At 43.5% G+C, this 20,159-nt stretch overlaps 1 protein-coding gene across 3 annotated transcripts in view; it reads left to right on the forward strand.

The window, feature by feature from the left end:
- dnah7 (dynein, axonemal, heavy chain 7) overlaps positions 1-17,758 on the forward strand; it is a 228,584-nt gene extending 210,826 nt beyond the window's left edge. For 2 of the 3 annotated variants that reach the window (XM_042314994.1, XM_024403140.2), the window contains 3 exons: positions 3,364-3,541; positions 4,245-4,348; positions 16,769-17,758. In XM_042314994.1, the coding sequence (XP_042170928.1) occupies positions 3,364-3,541; positions 4,245-4,348; positions 16,769-16,975 (489 nt within the window). In that variant the 3' untranslated portion in view covers positions 16,976-17,758. Of the gene's footprint in view, positions 1-3,231; positions 3,254-3,363; positions 3,542-4,244; positions 4,349-16,768 lie in introns of those variants that run through there. The other variant, XM_042315009.1, reaches the window with a different exon arrangement.
- The last annotated feature ends 2,401 nt before the right edge of the window (positions 17,759-20,159 follow it).

Here is a 20,159-nt window from a genome sequence, read left to right on the forward strand (position 1 = left end):
CATTCCTCCTTGCAAAACAGCTCGAGCTCAGTGAGGTTGGATGGAGAGCATTTGTGAACAGCAGTTTTCAGTTCTTTCCACAGATTCTCGATTGGATTCAGGTCTGGACTTTGACTTGACCATTCTAACACCTGGATATGTTTATTTTTGAACCATTCCATTGTAGATTTTGCTTTATGTTTTGGATCATTGTCTTGTTGGAAGACAAATCTCCGTCCCAGTCTCAGGTCTTTTGCAGACTCCATCAGATTCTTCCAGAATGGTCCTGTATTTGGTTCCATCCATCTTCCCATCAATTTTAACCATCTTCCCTGTCCCTGCTGAAGAAAAGCAGGCCCAAACCATGATGCTGCCACCACCATGTTTGACAGTGGGGATGGTGTGTTCAGGGTGATGAGCTGTGTTGCTTTTACGCCAAACATAACGTTTTGCATTGTTGCCAAAAAGTTCAATTTTGGTTTCATCTGACCAGAGCACCTTCTTCCACATGTTTGGTGTGTCTCCCAGGTGGCTTGTGGCAAACTTTAAACGACACTTTTTATGGATATCTTTAAGAAATGGCTTTCTTCTTGCCACTCTTCCATAAAGGCCAGATTTGTGCAATATACGACTGATTGTTGTCCTATGGACAGAGTCTCCCACCTCAGCTGTAGATCTCTGCAGTTCATCCAGAGTGATCATGGGCCTCTTGGCTGCATCTCTGATCAGTCTTCTCCTTGTATGAGCTGAAAGTTTAGAGGGACGGCCAGGTCTTGGTAGATTTTCAGTGGTTTCAATATTATCGCTTGCACAGTGCTCCTTGGGATGTTTAAAGCTTGGGAAATCTTTTTGTATCCAAATCCGGCTTTAAACTTCTTCACAACAGTATCTCGGACCTGCCTGGTGTGTTCCTTGTTCTTCATGATGCTCTCTGCGCTTTTAACGGACCTCTGAGACTATCACAGTGCAGGTGCATGACTTGATTACACACAGGTGAATTGTATTTATCATCATTAGTCATTTAGGTCAACATTGGATCATTCAGAGATCCTCACTGAACTTCTGGAGAGAGTTTGCTGCACTGAAAGTAAAAGGGCTGAATAATTTTGCACGCCCAATTTTTCAGTTTTTGATTTGTTAAAAAAGTTTGAAATATCCAATAAATGTCATTCCACTTCATGATTGTGTCCCACTTGTTGTTGATTCTTCACAAAAAATACAGTTTTATATCTTTATGTTTGAAGCCTGAAATGTGGCAAAAGGTCGCAAAGTTCAAGGGGGCCGAATACTTTCGCAAGGCACTGTATTTTAAATTGGTTGGATTACCGAGGTATGGTTACGTTTCCCACCTTTCGATGTTACCAGATTCTCTACGTTACAAAGGCTTTACAAGAGTCAACTCTATAAAGAAAAGGGCAAAGGTATTCATGGGGGTCATAAACCTCCCCCAACAGGCCAACGTCATGACACCGCCTATTGTATAGGTCCTGGATGGCAGGAAGCTTTGCCCCAGTGATATACTGGGCCATTCGCACTAACCTTTGTAGCACCTTACGGTCAGATGTCGAGCAGTTGCCATATCAGGCGGTGAAGCAATCAGTCAGGATGCTCTTGATGGTGCAGCTGTAGAACCTTTTGAGGATCAAAAGGTTTTGTCGTGCCCTCTTCACGACTGTCTTGGTGTGTTTGGACCATGACAGTTCATTGGTGATGTGGACACCAAGGAACTTGAAACTCTCGACCTGCTCCACTACAGCCCTATCGATATTAATGGGGACGTGTTCGGCCCGCCTTTTCACCGCCTGGTATGGCAACTGCTCAGCCGCCGACCGCAAGGCACTACAGAGGGTGGTGGGTACGACCCAGTACTTCGCTGGGGCCAAGCTTTTTGCCATCCTGGACCTCTATACCAGGTGGTGTCAGAGGAAGACCCTAGAAATTGTCAGAGTCCAGCCACCCTAGCCATAGATTGTTCTCTCTGCTACCGCATGACAAGCGGTACTGGAGCGCCAAGTCTAGGTCCAAGAGGCTTCTAAACAGCTTCTACCCCAAGCCATAAAACTCCTGAACATCTAATCAACTGACTATTTGCATGAACCCCCTCCCCCCTACGCTGCTGCTACTCTCTATTATTATCTATGCATAGTCACTTTAATAACTCTTCCTACATGTTCATATTACCCCAACACCGGTGCCCCTGCACATTGACGCTACCGGTATCCCCTGTATATAGCCCGGCTAATTTAATTAATTTATCTCTTAATTTTTGGGGATATTTTTTAAAACTGCATTGTTGGTTAAGGGCTTGTAAGTAAGCATTTCACTACCGAGTTCCCAACTTCATTACAATAACTGTTCGCCGGGAGCTGTCAATGGCTGAGCAGCCGCACACAAGCCTAAGATCACCATGCACAATGTCAAGCATCCGCTGGAGTGGTTTTAATCTCACTGCCATTGGACTCTGGAGCATTGGAAACGCATGCTCTGGAGTGATCAATCACTCGTCACCATTTGGCAGGCTGACTGACGAATCTGGGTTTGGCGGATTCCAGAAGAATGCTACCTGTCCTAATACATACTGTAACGTTTGGTGGAGGAGGAATAATGGTCTAGGGCTGTTTTTCATGGTTTGGGCCAGGCCCCTTAGTTCCAGTGACGGTGGGAATGTATCAGGTTTCAAGGTAAGACCCAAGTGCAAGTGTTTATTGTAACCACAGGGCAGGCAAACGACAGGTCAAGGCAGACAGGGCTCGATAATCCAGAGCAGAGGCCAAGGTACAGGACGGCAGGCAGGGTCAGGTCAGGCAGAGGTCGGTAATCCAGAGGTGGAACAAAGGTACAGGACTGCCGGCAGGCTCAGGTCATGCTGGCGGGTACAGAGTCAGGACAAGCAAAGGTCAAAAACCAGGAGTACGAGAAAAAGAGAGACTAGGGAAAATTAGGAGCTGAGACAAAATGCTGGTAGGCTTGAACAAACAAGAATAACTAGCAACAGAGACATAAAACACAGATATAAATACACAGGGGATAATGGGGAACACCTGGAGGGGGGGTGGAGACGAGCACAAGGACAGGTGAAACAGATCAGAGGGTGACAGATTGAGATTTCGACGAGCACATGTCCACATACTTTTGGTCAAGTAGTGTACTTTAAACTTTGACTATTAGCAGGGGGCGACTGTTGGATATTGTGTTGCTCCTGTTGACAAGGCTGTTTCTGACCTTCAGCCTGCCTTTATTGTTTTTTTACAGAAAACCTTTACCTCATGAGGGGGTAGGTAAACTTTCATACTGCACTTGCAATGTATCAACCTTTAATTGCCGCCGACCTTAGTTTGCCTTTGCATTAAGCCTTTGTGCTGTGCTCCATTCGTCCCTCTGCAGGACTGGTATGAACACGGGACTCCGGCAGTATTCTGGATGTCAGGCTTCTTCTTCACCCAGGCCTTCCTGACAGGAGGCCAGCAGAACTATGCCCGCAAACACACCATCCCCATCGACTTGCTGGGCTTTGACTTTGAGGTGCTGGATGACAAGGAGTATCGCCAGCCCCCCGAAGACGGTGAGACAGACAGAGGGTGGAGGGATGGAAGGGTGAGAGAGGGCAGGGAGAAGTAAAAGGGTGACGTAGAGAAAGAGATGAGGGATGTGATTTCTCCTGATTAATCGGGAATTCCTGCTTTTCTGACACAATCCTCCATTCATTGAAACTGACCTATTCCTGAGCCAAAATCCTGCTTTTCCAGTTTGTCCTGATCACATCCAGAGCAGTTTTAGAGAGGGCAAGTGGGAAGGGAGAGAGAAAGGTGATGGAGAGAGAGTCTGAAAGGTAAAGGTTAGCGCGAATGGTGGGTAGCAAGAGACTAGAGAGAGAGTATGGAAAGAAATGGAGGAAGGTAATGATTGGAAAATAAATTGATACGGGGAGAGAAAGAGGGAAGCTCCCCTCTGTCCCCAGCCCTGCATCACCCTCTCAAAGGAAATTATTTCAATTCATATGAAATAAGCCATTGAATTTGTTAGAAATGTGTTCAAAACATTTTGTATCATGTTGTACTGTAACCTCTCCATCAGTCCCCTGCTGCTCTTTCATCAGTTTGCCATGATGCTTCTGGCTTCAAGATTGGAGGCCACAGTTACACTTGAGTACAATATTAAAATTGTACTCTGTGCATCATGTTGAAATTGTACTCTGGTGTGTGTGTGCGTGCGTCAACAGGTGGTGTGCTAGGTATCATGTATCTGATTGTATGTGTGTTTCTCAGGTGTGTACATTTATGGGCTCTACCTTGACTGTGCACGTTGGGACAGAAAGACCAAGCTCTTGGCTGAGTCCTACCCCAAAGTGCTACACGACGCCATGCCTGTGGTGAGTGACTCATCACAAGCTCACAACTTACACCTTAAGCAATACACATACAAATTTGCAACAAACATTTATTTATTTTACCTTTATTTAACTAGGCAAGTCGGTTAAGAACAAATTCTTATTTCAATGATGGCCTAGGAACAGTGGGTTAACTGCCTGTTCAGGGGCAGAACGACAGATTTGTACCTTGTCAGCTCAGGGATTTGAACTTGCAACCTTCCGGTGTCTAGTCCAACACTCTAACCACTAGGCTACCCTGCCGCCAAATGACTTGTCATTCCTGGGTGAAAGATCATCTTAAACTATTTTTAGTGGTTCACAGCGAAGCAAAACCTATTGTTTTCTTTAAAAAAAAAATATTTGAAATGGTCAAATAACTCAAGAATATACTGGTAACTTTTTTTCTAATTTGGCACACAGAAACTAGAGGCCATGAGTAACTTGGTCAAAAAGAATGGTGCCGATTGACCTATAGGTTCAGTGTTATAAGCAGTCTAATGTAGACCCTCATAGAGTTGAAGTTGGAAGTTTACATACACCTTAGTCAAATACATTTAAACTCCGTTTTTCACAATTCCTGACATTTAATCCTAGTAAAAATTCCCTGTCTTTGGTCAGTTAGGATCACCACTTTATTTTAAGAATGTGAAATGTCAGAATAATAGTAAAAGAATGATTTATTTCAGCTTTTATTTCCTTCATCACATTCCCAGTGGGTCAGAAGTTTACGTACACTCAATTAGTATTTGCTGGCATTGCCTTTAAATTGTTTAACTTGGGTCAAACGTTTCGGGTAGCCTTCCACAAGCTTCCCACAATAAGTTGGGTGAATTTTGGCCCATTCCTCCTGACAGAGCTGGTGAAACTGAGTCTGGTTTGTAGGCCTCCTTGCTCACACACGCCTTTTCAGTTCTGCCCAGACATTTTCTATAAGATTGAGGTCAGGGCTTTGTGATGGCCACTCCAATACCTTGACTTTGTTGTCCATAAGCCATTTTGCCACAACTTTGGAAGTATGCTTGGGGTCATTGTCCATTTGGAAGACCCATTTGCGACCAAGCTTTAACTTCCTGACTGATGTCTTGAGATGTTGCTTCAATATGTCCACATAATTTTCCTGCCTCATGAAGCCATCTATTGTGTGAAGTGCACCAGTCCCTCCTGCAGCAAAGCACCCCTCCTGCAGCAAAGCACACCCACAACATGATGCTGCCACCCCCGTGCTTCACGGTTGGGATGGTGTTCTTCTATTTTTTGTTTCATCCGACCAGAGGACATTTCTCCAAAAAGTACGATCTTTGTATCCATGTCCAGTTGCAAACCGTAGTCTGGCTTTTTTTATGGTGGTTTTGGATCAGTGGCTTCTTCCTTGCTGAGCGGCCTTTCAGGTTATGTCGATACAGGACTCGTTTTGTATCGGTTTCCTCCAACATCTTCACAGGGTCCTTTGCTGTTGTTCTGAGATTGATTTGCACTTTTTGCACCAAAGTACATTAATATTTAGTAGACAGAACATGTCTCCTTCCTGAGCGGTATGACGGCTGGGTGTTTATACTTGCGTACTATTGTTTGTGCAGATGAACGTGGTACCTTCAGGCGTTTGGAAATTTCTCCCAAGGATGAACCAGACTTGTGGATGTCTACACTTTTTTTTTTAATTTTTTTTTTTAGGTCTTGGCTGATTTCTTTTGATTTTCCCATGATGTCAAGCAAAGAGGCACTGAGTTTGAAGGTAGGCTTTGAAATACATCCACAGGTACACCTCGGATTGACTCAAATGATGTCAATTAGTCTATCAGAACCTTCGAAAGCTGTGACATAATTTTCAGTTTTTTTTCTAAGCTGTTTAGAAGCACAGTCAACTTAGTGTTTGTAAACTTCTGACCCACTGGAATTGTGATACAGTGAATTATAAGTGAAATAATCTGTTTGTTAACAATTGTTGGAAATATTACTTGTGTCATGCACAAAGTAGATGTCCTAACTGACTTGCCAAAACTATTAGTTTGTTAACAAGAACTTTGTGGAGTGGTTGAAAAACAAGTTTTAATGACTCCAACCTAAGTGTATGTAAACTTCAGACTTCAACTGTATCTACTGCCATGTTTCATCTATAGCAACATTGTATGTATGTCCATTTCTTTATGCTGAACAAATTTGCCTCAAGGATTTCAGATTTTACTTGTTCATTTAAATCCTGTTTAAATCTACTTCACAATGGCCTATTAACTTGAAATGTTTTAGGGTCATCAAAGACATTACCATGATGAACCATAATGACAAATCAAAAAATCTGATTTTACGTATCCTTTTATACTAATGTAAATGCATTAGGGATGGGCACGGTTTTTCAAATATTCGAACGGACGTTAATATTCTAATTCTTGGAAGAGTATAGATTTTTTAGGAGAAGAAATCATAGGCCTATTTTAACAATGAAAAGGCTTTCTCTCAATTAAATGAATGATCTATCGTGACATTGCTACACGTAGGGTGTCACAATCGTTGATGTAAAGATTGTCGGACCAAGGCGCAGCGTGTGTAGAGTTCCACATGTTTATTTAAATGAAACTCACAGAAAACAATAAAGTGCAAAACAAAACATGAAGCTAATGTATTGCTCGCGGGCAACTATACATAGACAAGATCCCACAAAAACCCAGTGGGAAAAGGCTGCCTAAATATGATCCCCAATCAGAGACCACGATAGACAGTTGCCCCTGATTGGGAACCATACCAGGCCAACATAGAAATAAAAAAAACAAGAGTACCCGCCCTAGTCACACCCTGACCTAACCAAAATAGAGAATAAAAAGGCTCTCTAAGGTCAGGGCGTGACAGTACCCCCCCTCCAAAGGTGCAAACCTGACTCTATGGGGGAGGGTCCGGGTGGACATCTAGCCTCGGCGGCGCTCCGGTTCGGGATGTAGACCCCGCTACGCTCACGGATCCCTCCACTTATGTGGAACCGGACCGTGGATCGTCACCGGGGACTCCGGACCGTAGAACGTCACTAGGGAGTCCGGACTGGGAACCCTCGCAGAAGGCTCTTGACTGGGAACCCTCGCAGAAGGCTCTGGACTGGGAACCCTCGCAGAAGGCTCTGGACTGGGAACCCTCGCAGAAGGCTCTGGACTGGGAACCCTCGCAGAAGGCTCTGGACTGGGAACCCTCGCAGAAGGCTCTGGACTGGGAACCCTCGCAGAAGGCTCTGGACTGGGAACCCTCGCAGAAGGCTCTGGACTGGGAACCCTCGCAGAAGGCTCTGGACTGGGAACCCTCGCAGAAGGCTCTGGACTGGGAACCCTCGCAGGATGCTCTGGACTGGGAACCCTCACTGGAGGCTCTGGACTGGGAACCCTCACTGGAGGCTCCGGGCCATGGATCGTCGCTGGAGTCTCCGGACTGGGAACCGTCGCTGGAGTCTCCGGACTGGGAACCGTCGCAGAAGGCTCTGGACTGGGAACCCTCGCAGAAGGCTCTGGACTGGGAACCCTCGCAGAAGGCTCTGGACTGGGAACCCTCGCAGAAGGCTCTGGACTGGGAACCCTCGCAGAAGGCTCTGGACTGGGAACCCTCGCAGAAGGCTCTGGACTGGGAACCCTCGCAGGATGCTCTGGACTGGGAACCCACGCAGGATGCTCTGGACTGGGAACCCACGCAGGATGCTCTGGACTAGGAACCCTCACTGGAGGCTCCGGGCCATGGATCGTCGATGGAGGCTCCGGGCCATGGATCGTCGATGGAGGCTCCGGGCCATGGATCGTCGATGGAGGCTCCGGGCCATGGATCGTCGATGGAGGCTCCGGGCCATGGATCGTCGATGGAGGCTCCGGGCCATGGATCGTCGATGGAGTCTCCGGACTGGGAACCGTCGCTGGAGTCTCCGGACTGGGAACCGTCGCTGGAGTCTCCGGACTGGGAACCGTCGCTGGAGACTCCGGACCGCCGACTGTCGCTGGAGGCTCTGGACCGCCGACTGTCGCTGGAGGCTCTGGACCGCCGACTGTCGCTGGAGGCTCTGGACCGCCGACTGTCGCTGGAGGCCTGGTGCGTGGAGCTGGCACAGGACTTACCGGGCTGGGGAGACCCCCTGGAGGCCTGGAGCGTGGAGCTGGCACAGGGTGTACCCGGCTGGGGAGACGCACTGGAGGCCGTGTGCATGGAGCCGGCATAGGACGTTCTGGGCTGTGGAGGCGCACTGGAGGCCTGGAGCGTGAAGCTGGCACAGGACGAACCGGGCTGTGGAGGCACAGTGGAGGTCTGGAACATAGAGATGGCACAACCTCTCCTGGAGAGATGACAACCTTAGCACGGCAAGTGCAGGGAGCTGGCACCGTGACCTAACCAAAATGGAGAATAAAAAGGCTCTCTAAGGTCAGGGCGTGACACAGGGATATACCATGATGTTATAAATTCTTAATTTAATAAAACAAACTTTGAATGTAGTTTTTATAATGTGTGCCACATAAAAGACATACCGTTTTGCCTGCACATGTTTCATGCATGCCATTTGTTGTTATTGTTGACCAACAAAAGTGGTAGGCTGTTGTTTAATCTGAATGGAGTTGTTGTAGACAAGGACAGGGAACGCAGCAAAATATTTTCAACTAGGCTAGCCTCATGACGGGTTAGGGTTCCCATTTGGGAACGATCCCTTCCGACGTTAACTGGGACGTGGCGCATGGAACGCAAAAATATTCTTAGAAATATGTAACCTCCACACATTAACAAGTCCAATGGCTCAAATGAAAGATAAACACCTTGTTCATCTAGCCAGCAAGTCAGATTTCTAAAATGTTTTACGGCGAAAACATAGCACATATTTATGTCAAACCACCACCAAAGACACAGCTAATTTGAATAGCCACGTTGAACAAAATATGCAATCAACAACCGCAGGATTAAAAGAAAAATAATTCACTAACCTTTTGAAAATCTTCATCAGATGACAGTAATAGGACATGTTACACAGTACATTTATGTTTTTTTCAATAATATGCCATTTATATCCATAAATCTCTGTTTACAATGACGCCATGTTCAAAAAATGCTACTCAAATGTCCGGAGAAATGATGATATCTGCCGGAGCTAACGTCAGATAACAAGCAATACACATCATAAACTTTGACTAAATATACATGTTCTACATATAGTTAGAAAGATACACTTCTTCTTAATGCAACCGCTGTGTTACATTTATTTTTAACGTTACAGAATTCGTTCACTAGGCTATAATATGAGACGGCGCTCAGAAATTAGCATTATGTCTCCTCTATCTCGGAGTCCACAGAAACCCATAATTAACACATAAATATTCCCTTACCTTTGATGTTCTTCAATCAGAAGACGTGGAAGGAGTTATACTTACCAAAAACTGCGTTTGGTTTTCAAGTCTGTGTCTTTAGGTTATCAAACACGACAAATTCCGGTCGAAATGCAGCCAAAATTCTAGTGGATGCGCATCAAAACTTCAAAATTACATATGTCGACTAAACTGGTCAAACTAAGTGCAGAATCGAGCTTTAGCATGTTCTAAACATGCAAAACAATCCTTAGCGTGAACAGACAAACCTACATCGTTTGGTGAATCTTGGAACAAAGAGAGCAACGGACCCGACGCCGCATGAAAGTACATGTATTTTCGCGTGACCCGGAGGTTTCAGCCCGCCAAAACTTGAGGGAGCGCGCGATTCTCACAATGACAGGCCCCACTGAAAGGGGACATCGCGCTGAAGAGATAGGAACTGTTCCCAGATCTGTAGCTGGTTGGGAAGGGTGGGGGCGATGACGTCAAAGTTGTCCCAACTTTTCTGTTGCCAAGAGAGAGTTTGGGAGAATGGCTGCCGAGTTCTGCTTTAGAGTTCTGCTTTACATACAGACATAATTTGAACGGTTTTAGAAGCTTTAGAGTGTTTTCTATTCAATAATAATTATTATATGCATATATTAGCAATTTTCGACAGATTTTTTTTCTGTTTACTATGGGCACGCAATTCCTCCAAAGGGGGCAGTAGTCAGCCCTATCTTTAACAGGCTAGCTGGCAAACATAGCTGGCTTGATGCTGTAAAGACAGGCACTGCCAGATGGGATGATAGATAACCTTAGGCATTACAAGTGTCTAACTACCACTAGTCAGTGGCTACGTTTTATATTATTTGAATGGTGAAATTATTTAAAATGACCCTTTCCCCCTTTTTGTTCCATGCTGGCTAAAGACCTTGCTAACCAGTAACACCAGACACAGATTAAAGGGGAAACATAGATTAATATTGTAAACGTTTAATTATATTTGCTGACACGGTAACATTTTGTCACCAGTAGAGTAGCTATCGAGCAATATAAACTATGCCCTTTTGCAATCATGCCTTCTCTGACATTAGCAAATAAGCAAATATAATGCTACCATTGGTGTATTATAATGTATGGTGATGTCACCCTATTCCCTTATTAATCCCAACTCCTGAATCCAAGTGTTTGACATGGGAGTGGGAACCAGTAACTTTATGATAAAACTTTATCAATGTAGAAGCAACAAGTCATTTTTCATACTTTGATCTGGTTTCATCCAAATATCATATTTCATGAAAAACATGATTTGGACTGTTTATTACCTTTAATAGCTCCCTATGTAGGGTGCATAAACCACTGCCAATTCCCCAAAAGCTGTGATATATGAAGGGTGACATAACATTTTCTGATGACATAATGTTATTTCTAATATGCTTAATTAACCTACAATTCTGTGAATAATTCAACACCTTTATATACAGTGCATTCCGAAAGTATTCAGACCACTTGACTTTTTCCACATTTTGTTATGTTACAGCCTTATTCTAAAGTAGATTAAGTTAAAAAAAATGCTCATCAATCTACACACAATACCCTATAATGACAAAGTGAGTGTATAAAAATAAAGAAACAGAAATACCTTATTTACATAAGTATTCAGACCCTTTGCTATGAGCTCAGGTGCATCCTGTTTCCATTGATCATCCTTGAGATGTTTTGAACAACTTGATTGGAGTCCACCTGTGGTAAAATCAATTGATTGGCCATTGGTCTATATAAGGTCCCACAGTTGACAGTGCATGTCAGAGCAAAAACCAAGCCATGAGGTCAAAAGAATTGTCCATAGAGCTCAGAGAAAGGATTGTGTCGAGGCACAGATCTGGGGAAGGGTACTAAAACATATCTACAGCATTGAAGGCCCCCAAGAACACAGTTACCTCCATCATTCTTAAATGGAAAAAGTTTGGAACCCCCAAGTCTCTTCCTGTTGGGCGCTCGGCCAAATTGAGCAAGTGGTTAGAGCTTTGGGCCAGTAACCGAAAGGTTGCTGGATCGAATCCCTGAGCTAACAAGGTAAAAATCTGTCATTCTGCCCCTGAGCAAGTCAGTTAACCCACTGTCCCCAGGCGCCGAAGACGTGGATGTCAATTAAGGCAGCCCCACGCACCTCTCTGATTCAGAGGGGTTGGGTTAAAGGCAGAAGGCACATTTCAGTTGAAGGCATTCTCCAATCGGGGGAGAAGGATCTTGGTCAGGGAGGTGACCAAGAAGCCGATGATCACTCTGAAAGAGCTCTAGAGTTCTTCTGTGGAGATGGGAGAACCTTCCAGAAGGACAACTATCTCTGCAGCACTACAACAATCAGACCTTTATGGTAGAGTGGCCAGACGGAAGCCTCTCTTCAGTAAAAGGTCCATGACAGCCCGCTTGGAGTTTGCCAAATGGCACCTAAAGGACTCTCAGACCATGAGAAACAAGATTCTCTGGTCTGATGAATCCAAGATTGCATTATTTGGCCTGAATGCCAAGTGTCACATCTGGAGGAATCTTTGCACCATCCCTACAGTGAAGCATGGTGGTGGCAGCATCATGCTGTGGGGACGTTTCAGCGGCAGGGACTGGGAGACTAGTCAGGATCGAGGGATAGATGAACAGACCTTATATATGTTACATATTATATATCATTTGAAAGGTAATTTCATGAACTTTCGGAAACACTTGTCAACGTTTCAAATATATCCAGGTTTCCTTTTTAAAGTAATGTATACAGGTAATTCTGATATGCACCCAAGAGGTCAAAGGTGAAAGTTCTGTTGACCTGAAAATGTGTAGAATTAAATCAAATTTTATTGGTCGCATACAAATATTTAGCAGATGTTATTGTGGATGTAGTGAAATGCTTGTGTTCCTAGCTCCAGCATTGCATTAATATCTAACAATTCACAGCATTACACACAGATCTAAAAGTAAAATAACGGAAATTAGAAATATATACATTTTAGGATAAGCAATGTCCGGAATATATATATGTGATGGGATGTATAGACATTATGGACAGTATGTGGATAGAATATTTAGTGTATCTGTATATATACAGCAATAGTTGAATAGGATGGCAAAATGAAGTTAGTAAAACAGTGTGTAAACATTGTTAAAGTGACCAGTGTTCCATCAGCTCCTTCATTTTGTTGACATTGAGAGAGAGGTTATTGTGGGGCCCCTGTGTTGAGGATCAGCGTAGTGGAGATGTTGTTTCCTACCGTCACCATCTGCGGGCGGCCAGTCAGGAAATCCAGGACTCAGTTGTACAGGGCGGGGTTCAGACCCAGGGCCCCGTGATTAATAATCAGCTTGGAGGGTACTATGGTCTTAAAGGCTGATCTGTAGCAAATGAACAGCATTCTTACATAGGTATTCCTCTTCTCCAGGTAGGGTAGGACAGTGTGCAGTGCTATGGCAATTGCTTCGTCTGTGGATCTATTGAGGTGGTATGCAAATTGAAGTGGGTCTAGGGTGGTAAGGTGCAGGTGATATGATCCTTAGCTATCCTCTCAAAGCACTTCATGGTGACAGAAGTGAGTGCTACAGGGCAATTTAGTTCAGTTACCTTTGCTTTCTTGGGTACAGGAACAATGGTGGACTTCTTGAAGCAAGTGGGGACAGCAGACTGGGATAGCCAGCTGGTCTGCGCATGCTCTGAGGACATGGCTAGGGATGCCGTCTGGGCCAGTAGCCCTGAGAGGGTTAACATGCTTATTACAGTGCCTTGCGAAAGTATTCGGCCCCCTTGAACTTTGCGACCTTTTGCCACATTTCAGGCTTCAAACATAAAGATATAAAACTGTATTTTTTTGTGAAGAATCAACAACAAGTGGGACACAATCATGAAGTGGAACGACATTTATTGGATATTTCAAACTTTTTTAACAAATCAAAAACTGAAAAATTGGTCGGACCAATGTTGAATAGACCTTAGCACAGGTACTTCCTGTTTGAGTTTTTGCCTATAGGAAGTGAGGAGAAGAATGGAGTCATGATTTTATTGCCGAAGGGAGGGCGGGGGTGGGCCCCGTAGCCATCCCAGAAGGGAGAGGAACAGTGTATGAGCGTTTTTGAAGCACGAGTACTACAGGAAATGTGGTTATAGAATTTGGGTAGCTTTGTCCTCATATTTGCTTTGTTAATGTCCCCAGATATAATAAATGCTGCCTCAGGATATGTGGTTTCCAGTTTGCACAAAGTCCAGTGTAGTTCCTTGAGGTCCATTGTGGTATCGGCTTGAGGGGGAATATACATGGCTGTGACTATAACCGAAGATAATTCCCTTGGGAGGTAATATGTTCGGCATTTGATTGTGAGGTCTTCTAGGTTGGGTGAACAAAAGGACTTGAGTTCCTGTATGTTATTACAATCACATCATGAGTAGTTAATCATGAAACATACACCACGCCTTTCTTCTTCCCGGAGAGTTCTTTATTCTTGTCTGCGCTATGTACTAATGGGTACCCAGCTGGCTGTATGGACAGGGACAATATATCTGGAGAGAGCCATGATTCTGTGAACAGAGTATGCTACAGTCCCTGATGTCTCTATGGAAGGAGATCCTCTCCCTGAGCTCGTCTACTTTACTGTCCAGGGACTGAACTTTAGCGAGTAATATACTCGGAAGCTGTAGATGGTGTGCACGCCTCCTGAGTCAAACTTAAAGTCCACTCCAAATACCTCTTCTCAGCCGGCGCCATCTTAGAGTAGCCTCTGGGATAAGTTAAATTGCCTCAAGAGGTACGAACAAAGGATCCAATTCTGGAAAGTCATACTCCTGGTCAGAATGCTAGTCAGTTACTGCCGCTCTGATACCCAAAAGTTATTTTGACCTCCCGGGTGGCCAAAGCTAGTACTAGCTGTGCCACCAGAGACTCTGGATTTGCGCCCAGGCTCTGTCGCAGCCGGCCGCGACCGGGAGGTCCGTGGGGCGACGCACAATTGGCCTAGCGTCGTCCGGGTTAGGGGGGGTTTGGCAGGTAGGGATATCCTTGTCTCATCGCGCACCAGCGACTCCTGTGGCGGGCCGGGAGCAGTGCACGCTAACCAGGTTGCCAGGTGCACGGTATTTCCTCCGACACATTGGTGCAGCTGGCTTCCGGGTTGGATGCGCACTGTGTTAAAGAAGCAGTACGGCTTGGTTGGGTTGTGTTTCGGATGACGCATGGCTTTTGACCTTCGTCTCTCCCGAGCCCGTACGGGAGTTGTAGCGATGAGACAAGATAGTAACTACTAGCAATTGGATACCATGAAAATGGGGAGAAAAGGGTGTAAAATAAAATAAAAAGTTATTTCCCGGCTATATGTAATGGAAATTTGGTGACATAACATTTGATACAATAGTAGTGAGAGAGTGAGTCCCTCAGGTACATTAGCAGGTCTGGTAAAACAAAAAGGGATAAACTGGAACACTCAACTTCTCAACTCAACACAAAAAACGTTCTGGGCTAATAGTGTAAGTAAAATAATAAAAAATACTGCAAGGTTGCTTAGGAACTAGAAGCAGAGCTGCCATGTCTTTCGGCACCAACTTAATTCGATCTGAACACGTGTCTGATGGATAGCTGTGAATCTAAGCGTTCTAATGTTTTATGATTAAAGGGTATACATGAACAATAATTTGTTGAATACTGACATTGTCATAGGGTAAAATACAGTTAAAGTCGGAAGTTTACATACACCTGACCCAAATACATTTAAACTCAGTTTTTCACAATTCCTGACGTTTAATCCTAGTAACACTTCCCTGTCTTAGGTCCGTTTGGATCACCACTTTGTTTTAAGAATGTGAAATGTTAGAATAATAGTAGAGAGATTGATTTATTTCAGCTTTTTGTGGTACAGTGCAGTGTGTTTGAATCCTGGCCTATGTGTTAAGATCCTGATGATGTTTGTTCCAAATGATTCAGTATCTACTGGGTTTCCATTTCATGTCAGGACAATATCTCCATCTTCCCTCGATGCATAGCGTTATACTTACTTAAGCCTCACAGTGGTTTCAGAGGATAAAGATTAATGTATTCTTTTCCCATTAATTCCACCGGGCATAGAGAGAGAGGGAAAATATCTTCCCATGTATCAGTGGACCCAACTGTAGTAAAACTGAGCAGATTCTATCTATATTCTGTGTCTTAACTCCTATGAGGCAGCTCTTTTTATCAGACTACAATACCCTGTAGGTGCCAAGGAGAGTACAAACAACAACAAACGGCAGAATAAAAAAATTCTGCTCCGTTGTTCAACCCAGGAGATTGTTCCCAGCTTTGTGTTCAAAGCTCTATCTCAGGGCCTCACCCAGCCGCATCAATTTCAGCCCAAACATGGCAAGCGGAATAACAAAGTTTGTCCTCTCTTATCCTCCCCTAGTTTTCTAGCGAGGTTCTTAATTACAACTTGATATGGTGTATGAATAGTGTATTAAGTAAGACATTAAAATAGATTGCTAGTGGCAGATTCCTGCAAGAAGCTCCCAGACAAAGTATAACTGATTGCTTTGTACGTTTTCTCAGTTGTTTTTTTCCCCCCCTCTTCTTCTTTGCCCTCACAATGCCGGCTGTTGAATAATGCACAAGCATTTTCTTTTTAATATTCAGACATTTCAGGGCAATCTTATTATCAAAATTTGTTTTGACAACAGCGGAACTTTATTAAAAATGTGTTTATTATTTGTGGGGGAAAACACTGTCAGATTTGAAATGCAAATCTAACCAGCAGCTCCTGCTATCAGATTGGATGAGGATTTCACAAACTCACTTTTGTGAGAAGTTGAGTGTTCCAGTTTATCCCTTTTTGTTTTACCAGACCTGCTAATGTACCTGAGGGACTCACTCTCTCACTACTATTGTATCAAATGTTATGTCACCAAATTTCCAACTGGTTTAATTGTTTAATTCTCTGATGTTGTCCCAACTTTCTTCCTCACATCCACTCTCCATTCCATTTCCTAAAACCATTATCCCCCTTGTCTTTTCTCCTCGTCATTGTCCTTTTGCCTACTCCTCATGTGGACATCATCCCCCTCTCTGCCTGTACCCTCTCTCTCCATTCTTATCCTCCATCCATTCTTCCCTCTCCTGCCCCCCAGATGTGGCTGAAACCCATCAAAAGGCAGGACATCCCCCAGCGTATGTGCTACCTCTCCCCCGTCTACAAGACTGGCGAGCGCCGCGGCACACTCTCCACCACTGGCCACTCCACCAACTACGTAATCGCCATGGCGCTCAACTCGGACGTGCCCGCCGAGCACTGGATCAGACGAGGGGTGGCCCTGCTTTGCCAGCTCAATGCATAGACTTCCCCTATGCTCTGTTTTGCACCTACTATTTATCCAGTTTTATGTAAGAAGAGTTATGAAAAGGATGTTCTCTGGCTTGTTTTTTTTTCACACAGTTCTTCATGAATGTATTGCTAAGAATAATTTGTAATGATATTTTACTTTGATGGGCTACGGAAGCATATACAAAAGCACAAGTGATGAGGATGAGCCCAAAACCTCATAGATGCAGCGCCTCTATACCCACAAGCACTGGACATTGAACCTTTGCATGTTTCCATAGCCTTGTATTACATAATTGAACATCAGCCTTAAAATCTTAAAATTCGACACAGCTGATTGCACAACAGCTGAGTGTTTCAACATTTTGATTAGTCTGCCAACAATGATTCCCATTACATTTTCACAATAATTCTTAATTTCTATGATGTACTAATCAAATTTTGTTTCAAATTCTCCAATGACAGATACAAACACAGATTGTTCTTATTCTATCTTGTTCTGAGGGCAGCGCTGCAGAAATGTGATCAGAGATGGGTCATTTCACCACTAGAGTGCCTTTTTTGCTAAGGTAATTTGGTAACAAAAAAAACAGTTCAAATCCATAAAAAAAAACATGTTTTCCAATCTCAACAGTTTAAATTAAGAAAATATACTATAGTAGGTACCAATTAAAGTAACAGGGTTGAAGTTTAAAAAAAATTGTAAATCAACCATAACTCCCCTTGTGACAAGGGATGAAGGGAAGATTGTTGTGTGCAACAGGGATAATTTCACATTAAAAATGAAATTGTTAAAACATTTCTAGTCTATCTATTCTAATGAGAGACAAACATAAATGAATCACCAATCACGTGAAATGAGTAATAATCTTCAAAAATGACTTGGCTCACATCAACACCATCATGCCGGAAACACTAGACCCACTCCAAAAGGAACACCAATGCTGTTCATTGACTACAGCCCAGCGTTCAACACCATAGTGCCCACAAAGCTTATCAGTAATCTAAGGACCATGGGACTAAAAGGTTTAAAGTCGACCTCAGTAAGGCAGAAGATGTTAGCAGAAAATGGGATCCCCCCATTATAGTGAATGGAAAAATTGCAATCTTCGTGGTCAATCTTCATGTAAATAAAACAATTTTTCGAAAACAATCATGGAACCAATAATTGCTTCTAATGCACCAGATGTACTGTATGTCCTTGAACTGATTATTTTAAAATCACACACAAGAGAAAGATAATGGCAGCCTGCAGTAACCCATTCGGGCCTTTGACTTGAGTAACTCAATGAGAGGTGGCAGCAATTTTGCAACTAGTTTGCAACGTCACTTCCTGGTAGCTCAAACTGCCCATGCTATGTCCCTAAGGTTGCATTTACACAGGCAGCCCAATTCTGATATTTTCTCCGACTAATTGGTCTTTTGACCAATCACATTAGATCTTTTTTACATCAGATCTTTTTCAAAGTTGATTTGATTGGTCAAACTAATATCTAACAACTCACAACAATACACACAGGTCTAAAAGTAAAATAATGGAATTAAGAAATATATAAATATTAGGTGGACCAATGTCGGAGTCCGGAGTATAAATAATATAGTACCAGTCAAAAGTTTGGACACACCTACTCATTCAAGGGTTTTTCTTTATTTATACAATTTTCTACATTGTAGAATAATACTGAAGACATCAAAACTATGAAATAACACATATGGAATCATATAGTAACCAACAAGGTGTTAAACAAATCAAAATATATTTGAGATTCTTCAAAGTAGCCACCCTTTGCCATGATGACAGCTTTGCAGACTGTTGGCATTCTCTCAACCAGCTTCACCTGGAATGCTTTTCCAACACTTCATCACTCTCCTGCTTGTTGAAATAGCCCTTATACAGCCTGGAGGTGTGTTTTGGGTCATTGTCCTATTAAAAAACAAATGATGGTCCCACTAAACGCACACCAGATGGAAAATGCTGTGGTAACCATATTGATTAAGTGTGCCTTGAATTCTAAATGAATCACAGACAGTGTCACCAGCAAATCACCCCCTCCTCCATGCTTCACGGTGGGAACCACACATGCGGAAATCCTCCGTTCACCTACTCTGCATCTCACAATGATACAGCGGTTGGAACCAAAAATCTAAAATTTGAACTCATCAGACCAAAGGACAAATTTCCACCGGTCTAATGTCTATTGCTTGCGTTTCGTGGCCCAAGAAAGTCACTTCTTATTATTGGTGTCCTTTAGTAGAGGTTAATTTGCAGCATTTCGACCATGAAGGTCTGATTCACGCAATCTCCTCTGAACAGCTGATGTTGAGATGTGTGTTACTTGAACTCTGAAGCATTTATTTGTGCTGCAATTTCTGAGGCTTGGTAACTCTAATGAACTTATCATCTGTAGCATAGGTAACTCTGGGTCTTCCTTTCCTCTGGCAGTCCTCATGAGTGTCAGTTTCATCATAGCGCTTGATGGTTTTTGCGACTGCACTTGGAAAAAACTTTAAAAGTTCTTGAAATTTTCCGGATTGACTGATCTTCATATCTTAAAGTAATGATGGACTGTCATTTCTCTTTGCTTATTTGAGCTGTTCTTGCCGTAATATGGACTTGGTCTTTTACCAAATAGGGCTATCTTCTGTATACCACCCCTACCTTGTCAAAACACAACTGATTGTCTCAAATGCATTAAGTAGGAAATAATTTCCACAAATTAACTTTTAACTTCTTGGATATAGGGGGCGCTCTTTTAATTTATGGATTAAAAAACGTGCCCGTTTTAAGCGCAATATTTTGTCACGAAAAGATGCTCGACTATGCATATAATTGGCAGCTTTGGAAAGAAAACACTAAGGTTTCCAAAACTGCAAAGATATTATCTGTGAGTGCCACAGAACTCATGCTACAGGCGAAACTTCAACCAGGAAATGGGCAGAATATTTGAAGCTCTGTTTCCCATTGTCTCCTTACATGGCTGTGAATGCGCCGGGAATGAGCCTGCCCTTTCTATCGTTTCTCCAAGGTGTCTGCAGCATTGTGACGTATTTGTAAGCATATCATTAGAAGATTGGCCATAAGAGACTACATTTACCAGGGGTCCGCCCGGTGTCCTTTGTCTAAATTGGTGCGTAATCTACAAGCTGCACGCAGTCATCCAGTGATTGAGAGGAGAGAGGAGGCTTTCAACGAACGATAT

Source organism: Oncorhynchus tshawytscha, linkage group LG03 (assembly GCF_018296145.1).
Source record: "Oncorhynchus tshawytscha isolate Ot180627B linkage group LG03, Otsh_v2.0, whole genome shotgun sequence".
Taxonomy (NCBI): Eukaryota; Metazoa; Chordata; class Actinopteri; order Salmoniformes; family Salmonidae; genus Oncorhynchus; species Oncorhynchus tshawytscha.